Raw genomic sequence first — 7,905 nt, 5'->3', positions numbered from 1 at the left:
TCGGTGCAAACACAAGGGATTGATTTTTTTATTATTATTGTTAGGGTTAATTAAACACAAGCTTAATTAAACACAAGCTTAATTAGACTGGGCTTATATCGGGAAAGCAACTGGGTTAGGGTTTTGGGCAATTTCCCTCTAACTGGGCCCGGGCCCTGGCCCTGGCCCTCATCACACAAAAACGCCGTCGTTTGGTATACATCTCAAACGACGCCGCTTGAGTCAGCAGGCGCTTAAACCCTAAACCCCACTGTCATCCCAAAAGAAGAAGAAGAAGAAGAAGAAAGAGCTGAAAACAATTCTCTGAGTAGAAATGCTCACAATTGCTCGAAGCCTCTCTTCATCCAAAAATCTGAAACGCCCTCTCTTCCTTTCGCTCTCAATCTTAGCCCAATCCCTCACGAACCTTTCTTCTTCTTCTTCTTCTTCTTCACTCTCACAAGCCCTAAACCCCCAACCTCAAAGCCCTATCAAAACCCCGCCACTCAATTCCTTCTGTTATTTTTCTTCGATCCCATCTCTGTCCCTCACCCGCGATGGAAATTACGACGAGGCCACTACCCACGTCGTGTGCGCCGGCTGCGGGGTCAACATGCAGGGCTCGGACCCGAAACACCCCGGTTTCTTCCTCAAGCCCTCCGATAAGAGCCCGAGTTATCACTCACGTGCCCATCTCGTGCCGGTCGCTCACGAGTCCGAGTTTCCTAGCTCGCTCAAGAAGGGCCTTTTAATCGACCCCGAGACTGAGACTGAGACCGAGATGGAGACCGAAAAGCCCAGTTCCGAGAAGCCGGTGGTGTGCGCGCGGTGCCACTCGCTGAGGCACTACGGGAAGGTGAAGGATCCGACGGTGGAGAACCTCTTGCCGGACTTCGATTTCGACCACACGATCGGCCGGAGGTTGGCCTCGACTGGCGGGACCCGGTCGGTGGTTTTGATGGTCGTGGACAGCGCCGATTTCGACGGCTCCTTCCCTCGGAAGGTGGCGAAGCTGTTGTCAGCGACGATTGAGGAGAATCGGAAGGCGTGGAAGGAAGGAAAACCGGCAAATTTGCCTAGAATGGTGCTGGTGGTGACGAAAATCGATCTGCTGCCGAGCACAGTGGGGCCGGCGCGGTTGGAGCACTGGGTGAGGCGACGAGCAAGAGAGGGAGGGGCTGGCAAGATAACGAGCTTGCACTTTGTGAGCGCTGTGAGGGACTGGGGGCTGAAGAACTTGGTGCACGACGTGGTGGGGCTGGCAGGGCCTAGAGGGTGCGTGTGGGCGGTTGGGGCGCAGAATGCCGGCAAGAGCACGCTGATCAATGCGATTGGGAAGTGTTTGGGGGGGAGAATTGCGCATTTGACGGAGGCACCGGTGCCGGGGACGACGCTGGGGATTGTGAGGGTGGAGGGGGTTTTGCCGGGCCAGACGAAGCTGTTCGACACGCCAGGGCTTTTGCATCCGCATCAGATCACAACGAGGTTGACGATGGAGGAGCAGAGGCTTGTGCACATTGGCAAGGAGTTGAAGCCGCGGACTTATAGGATCAAGGTTGTTCTTTTGCTTAGAATGTTGGTTCAGCTGTGTTGAATGCTTTTCTTTTGTTTTTGTCTGTGTATGTATGCTTAGTTGTTGTTAATTCTTATTTACGTTCATGAGTGGAACAGTGTGCGATGTGATGGCTTTTAGTTTTTGAATGAGCTTCTAGGTTTTGAGAAAGAAGGGGAGTTTTAGTTAGGCAGCTGAGATTGGCGTTTATGAATATGAAGTGGGGTATCAGGTTTTTTATTATATTCAAATGAAGAGGCGATCTTAGATATAGCCAAGTTATGCAAGTACTGGAGTCAAAAGTTTGCTTAATTGAGTTGGGTTATTTGTTTTTTATTTTTTGTAGGATTTATGTTTTTTCAATTCAGCATTAGAGTTAGTTGTGTTACATTTTTCAGGTCAAGGTCTCATAGAAGGTCGAGGATGCTCCAGAATAATGCTCATGTTTGTAGCAATTTACATGAACTTTTTGAATATCTGTAGAGAGACAGCATAGGTTGTTACCAAGCATTGCAGTCTTTTGTTGTATTGCCTGCTATTTGTGACTTTTTTTTCCCAGACAGCAGTGAGGAACAAAATAAAAGATGCTTACCATGAATCATTTGGTTAGTGAGAGTTGTTTTATGCCAAATCCATGTGCAACGGTGATGAGGTGGAAAACTCGGTGGATCATATATAATTAGATTACCCAATCACCTCAATTTTAAGGAATCTCCTCTTTTCCCTTCTTAGGACATTCAAATATTACGAGATATGGTCATGGATGTGCCTCAAAAGGGTGTGCTTTGATGGAACGGTCGTTGCACCAAGTCTCTTGTGCCGTATTGGAGTTTATTTGGTGAGAGTGAACCAGAAAGACCTTTGAGGAAGAATATTTTTCAGTGCAACATTTGAGAAAGTAATTCTGAAATCTTTGCATTCCTGGGTTAATAGTGTTTCGCAATACTCTGCCCTTTTCTATGCGTCATTTTACTGCTGCCTGCTGGCAGGAGTGTGAGTTATTATTATTTACTATTTTTTTTGTTTTTCTTTCTTTTCCTAGTCTTGTATACTTATGGTAAGGTGGGGAAGCTAGCCTTGATTCTTTTCATTCTATATTTCTCTCTCTTTTCCTTTTGATCGTCCTTGATGTCAGTACGGCATGGGCAGGGCATGATATCCTCTAGATATTTGGTTGGAAGGTTATTTTGCTTTGGGTACTTTCCTAGAACTAGATGCAGATTGTTATATTATCACATTAGGGATCAAGACCTTTACTTCAATTTCTTTTGTCATTCTGTCATTTGAGAGCAGCATTGATGGGTCTTGCACCCCAGGCAGCTGAATGCCGATCAATTCTTTTAAGAAGTTCTTTAGGTCTTCAAGAAGAGTTGCTGATGGGCAATATTATTTTGACCAGTTTTGTTCAAGCAGAGTTGCATAATTTTGTTAAAGAGCACTGTTTCTATACTTGGAAAATTGATGGATCTAGGCTTCTAGCCATTTAACTATCCGGCCAGTCTTCTTGTGAAAAATGAAAACACTGACCTCAATCACTCATTGTTGATTCTATTTTTCACATGTACCGCATGATTCTCTGATTCCTTATTGCAAGGAAGAATTCATTCTGACTAACTGATTTTTGTGTGCTAGCTCATGCCTTTATTATTTGCTTGTGACAGGCTGGTCATACAATTCATATTGCTGGGCTTATGAGGCTGGATATAGAAGAATCATCTGTAGATTCTATCTATATCACAGTTTGGGCATCTCCTTATCTCCCATTGCACATGGGAAAAACAGAAAATGCAGAGACAATGCTAGAGAAACATTTTGGTCGTCAGTTGCAGGTATTATTGGTCCATGAATATTTATTCTGCAATTTCTTCCTTGCTCATGATCTTTGCATCTGATTAATCAGTAATCTATGAAACTGAAATATTATGAATAGTGGCTTTTTTTTTGTACCCCATAAGCACCTAGGAATACTTCAACTATGGCTTATTTTAGGTCCCTCCTGCCTCCTGGAGATTTTTGTAGTATAGCATAGTGTCTGGTTGTGCCAATTCAGAAAATTTTGATTTTCCTGCTGGTCATTTTACAATTCAACTGGCACTAACATCTGGAGAAATTTTCTGAATAAGGGTTTACTCAAAATCATAAAATCATGAAGAATTTAGCTCAGGCATTTACCTTGCTTTCTAACCCCAATTTTGTGGGATCTCTGGCTATTCAAGGTTACATATCCTTCAGTGCCCAGTTTTGGCACTTGTGACACCATCACGTAGGCCTGAATCTGAGATAATAATTCCTTCTCTCATTTATATTCTTATGGAAGAAGCATGTTGCATTTTTGTTGTGTATTATATATATGATAGTGACACCATTATGAACTGGCCTTGCTTCAGCCACCAATTGGGGAGAAACGGGTCGAAGAGATTGGGAAATGGGTGAGAAGGGAATTTCGCGTCTGTGGGGTTAGCTGGGATACAAGTTCAGTGGATATTGCTACTTCTGGTCTCGGCTGGTTTGCTGTTGGACTTAAAGGAGAGGCGACCTTAGGTGTTTGGACGTATGAAGGAGTCGATGTTGTTCTTCGTGATTCTTTAATTCCTTATAGATCAAATAATTTTGAAGATGCAGGGTTTACCGTCTCAAAAATCGTCTCCAAGGCCGACCAAGCTTCAAATAAGCAGCGCCAAGATGCAAAGAAGAAGAAACAGAGCAACCCAAAAGCATCTGTATTAGCTGAATCACCATTATTAACAGTTGATGCAGACTCAAATTCTTGTTGAGACGGGCATCATTAGTAGTAGTAGAAGAAGAACGATCTGACATTAACACAGATTGTGATTGGTGAAATGACGGGTGAGGAATATATAGCAACAAGTATGAACTAGCTTCTGAGAGGAAGCTAAAAAGCTAGCAACTCTGTCAAGCCGCACTGGAACGGATGATACTTATTGGCAGGAAGTTTGCAGCAGGATCTTTATGTTACTTTTTCTTCTCAGGTGCAATATCTTGAAGATCTAATTAGAGGGTAATGCAAGAAATTATATTTTTATCTTACAACTATATCACGGTGCTAATGTGGTAGCCCCAAACTAACCTTTGAATCAATTTTTATTAAAAAATAAAAATAAAAATCAAAGGTTGGTTACGGATATCACGTCAGCATTATGAGATAGTTGTGGAGTAAAATATGATATATAACTTTACTCTAGAAAACACTGACATGCAATGGAGAGGGGGTATGTAGCGCCTTAGACAAGAAGGTATTTTTCGGGTTGGAGAAAATTTTTTCAACTCAACCTATTAAGTTGACATTTGTCTTTAAAAAGCACATGGTTTTCAAATGTATTTTTTTAATAAGATTAATAAAGCATATGACATCTATTCTTAGAACATGCTTTAAGATAAATGTCAATTTAATAAACCGGATTAAAGAAAAACTTTGTCCGATTCGGACATTTCCTGAAAATTGACGACTCCTTATGAATTTGTATCACACGTACCGAAAGATTTAACAAGCACATGAAGAGTTGTTATTGAAAACCCTTGTAGCAAATATAATCGTAGATAAGTAATGGAATGGTTCAATTTAGTCCTGCGGTCATTGGTGCTAAGTCTTCAATTTTCTGCAATTTCTCCTTTTCTATAAGAAGCATTCTTGACATCAAATATAAATTAATAACAAATAACAACAATCAAAATTTCATTTAGGAAATCATGGCATCTTACATAAATTGATTTTGTTTCAACCCCCAAATTTGTGCAATTTCGGGGGTTTTTTTTTTTATTAAAAAAAAAAGGGGGGGGTCAAGGTTACTCATTTTAAAACAAGTGAGTTTAAGGTAGGGTTTACAATTCGGGCTACCGTGTTTGATTCGAGTCAAGCCGTTAGTTTGGCATGTCAACCTCGGAGTGAGGGAGGTTCTAGAGGGGTCAAATGCCCCTCCCCTCACCTCCCAAAAAAAATTTCAACTCTTGAATTTTTTTTGAAAGCCATAGTTGCCCCCTTCAAAAACTCATCAAGGGACATATATTTTTCAATAGTATTAAGCTTCATGAGTCACAACAAGTTATGCTGGCCTTGTTTGCTAAGGACAAGAACGGGATAGAGTAGTGCACAGCACTATTTTCATTATTTTTCTTACTTTTTTACATTTTTCAATAACAATAACATTAAAACATTCTTACTTTTTCTCACATTTTATATCGATATCCTATTAATGTATCTAAAGCCCAATCTTCCACCAAGAGAAAAACATTAATATATATGTACTACAGAAAATCAGCCATGTGCCGACGCTTATTTCTGGCGCTTGTTTTGTTAATAATTTCACGCACAAGCCATTTCTCTTTTTGTATAAATACAACTTCAACAGCGATCTATTCATCAAAAAAAAAATAAAAAAAATCATTCATCAAAAAAACCTCAACAGCTATCTGCGCAACTCACCTAAGCACCTACACAAAGAAAGTAGCAACAAGTTTAGAGATTCAATCCAAGCCCCTGGCCTACTTCTCAGTTCTTTCCCCCACAGCACCCTGTATTCTGATTTTTTTATTTTTTTTTTATTTTTTTTTTTTTTGTGGAGGAGCAGAGAAAAATGGAGGATTTGGAGGATTTGCGATATGATTTTCTTCCGCTCATCAATTTCACCCTTTGGGTGCTCATACCCCAATCCAAAGATTGGGCTCTGGATCTCTACTTTGATAGTGAAATATTTGTTGACGAAGTAAAAAATTTATGAAGAGAAAAATCACTTTGAACAGCTAAACTTAAAAAATTTATTATTTAAAGACAAAGTAAATTACAAAACAAGTTGTAGCTGATTAAGGATTTACACTCAGCTAGTCAGCCACATCTATGATAAATAAGATTAGTGCAGACAAGGGCCATTAACTAGTCTCGGTTGAATAATGTGAAACTGATTTAAAAGTTTGATGACAGAAGAAAAGATTCATAAAAGTTTGACGAAGAACAAGTAAGCAAGCTTTTAGCCAGCATTGGCTTTTGCCATGTCATCTTGTCAGTGGCATGAGAGTCTTAGACTACGACATGACATGGACGGATAACGTTACTTCGCCGAAAGCGGGCTTGTAGTTTTGGATGGATTTATCAGCCAACCATCTTCTGATTGACGTGTCAGTCTCTAGTCTTGAAGTAAACAAATTTTAAAAAATATATAAAAACAAAATTATGATATTTATTTGATGTTAATTTGAAGATGAGAAATCGTATAAAATGTCATAAATATTCGAGAAATGTTACATGTACTTACAAACATTTACAAAGGGAGATTTACAAATTGAGGTAGAGTTTATGTGGCATTTTGACGTCATTCTTGGTTTTTTTTTTTTTAAAAAAACTTAATTGTTCTTTGTAGAAAGCACCGAGCCTCTTTGTCGCCGAAACTCTTTCCCGTCGCCAGACGGCCGGTCCTCCAGCGAGAGCTAGTCGGTGGTTGCTGAGGCTCTCTGTCTCCAGATCTCTATGGCCGTGGCCGTTCTCCCCTCTCGCCAGCCCAAGAAATCCAGCACGCCGGCCGTTCTCCCTTTCACCGGCCGTTATCCCCTCTCCTGAGCTCTAGTCGCGGCCGTCCATGGCCTTCAGGAATGGACGCACCTCAGATCCGAAGCCCCCCTCGAGTGGGTTGCCGACCCGATCCCCTCGCCCTTTACCATCTCTGTCGGCGCTTTCATCGGAGAGGGTGGCAGATGCGTGCGACAGGACCAGCTCGGTGGATGGTGGCGAGGCACAAATCGGCGATGTGGGCTTTTGCAGTGCTGCCGGCGTCCTTGCCATGGGTCGATGCCACAGGGAGGCGACGCAAAGGTTGGTAGCTCCGCGGTCTGGCTGATGCCGGTGCAGTGGTGCTTTGGATTTGAATTTTTAGTTGGGGGTGGGTTTGTTTATGGGTATTTGAGTGGATGGGTATTTTGGCAGTTGCAATTTGCTGTCTTCCAGTGGGTTAGGTGCCTGTGTCTTCTGATAGGGTGGGTTTCTTGCAATAGGCTGGACTGCAGTAGTGGGATGGAGATGGTGGGTTTCCGGCCGGTGTGCTTAGTTCAACCGGACTCCATCCTACCTGTCTATGTTTTTTAATTGATGAAACACCAATCTTACTTGGAATCCTACGTGTCTAAGTTTTTTAATTAATAAAATGCCACGTAGACTCCACCTCAGTTTGTAAGTCTCTCTTTGTAAAGGTTTCTAAACACCTATAGCATTTCTCTAAATATTCATCTAAGCATTAATACGGTACTATTATATCTAATTAATAACAACGATGACAATTATTAATCGACGACACGACTCCATCTTCTCCCAACAGAACTCCAGGCTCCCAGACGACACCGTCTTCTATGCCATCTTCCCAGACTTCGCT

The 7,905-nt window shown here is 41.7% G+C and overlaps 1 protein-coding gene across 1 annotated transcript; it reads left to right on the top strand.

Moving 5' to 3' along the window:
* Positions 1-254: 254 nt before the first annotated feature.
* Positions 255-4,676, top strand: LOC133878561 (GTP-binding protein BRASSINAZOLE INSENSITIVE PALE GREEN 2, chloroplastic). The gene is made up of 3 exons (XM_062317121.1): positions 255-1,534; positions 3,193-3,360; positions 3,919-4,676. Exons 1-3 carry the CDS (start codon positions 314-316, stop codon positions 4,303-4,305), a joined length of 1,776 nt encoding a protein of 591 aa, XP_062173105.1. The 5' UTR covers positions 255-313; the 3' UTR covers positions 4,306-4,676.
* Positions 4,677-7,905: the final 3,229 nt, after the last annotated feature.

This window comes from Alnus glutinosa, chromosome 9, assembly GCF_958979055.1.
Source record: "Alnus glutinosa chromosome 9, dhAlnGlut1.1, whole genome shotgun sequence".
Lineage (NCBI taxonomy): Eukaryota > Viridiplantae > Streptophyta > Magnoliopsida > Fagales > Betulaceae > Alnus > Alnus glutinosa.
Note: the sequence above shows the minus strand (reverse complement) of the source record. Positions and strands in the feature narration are given on the sequence as shown.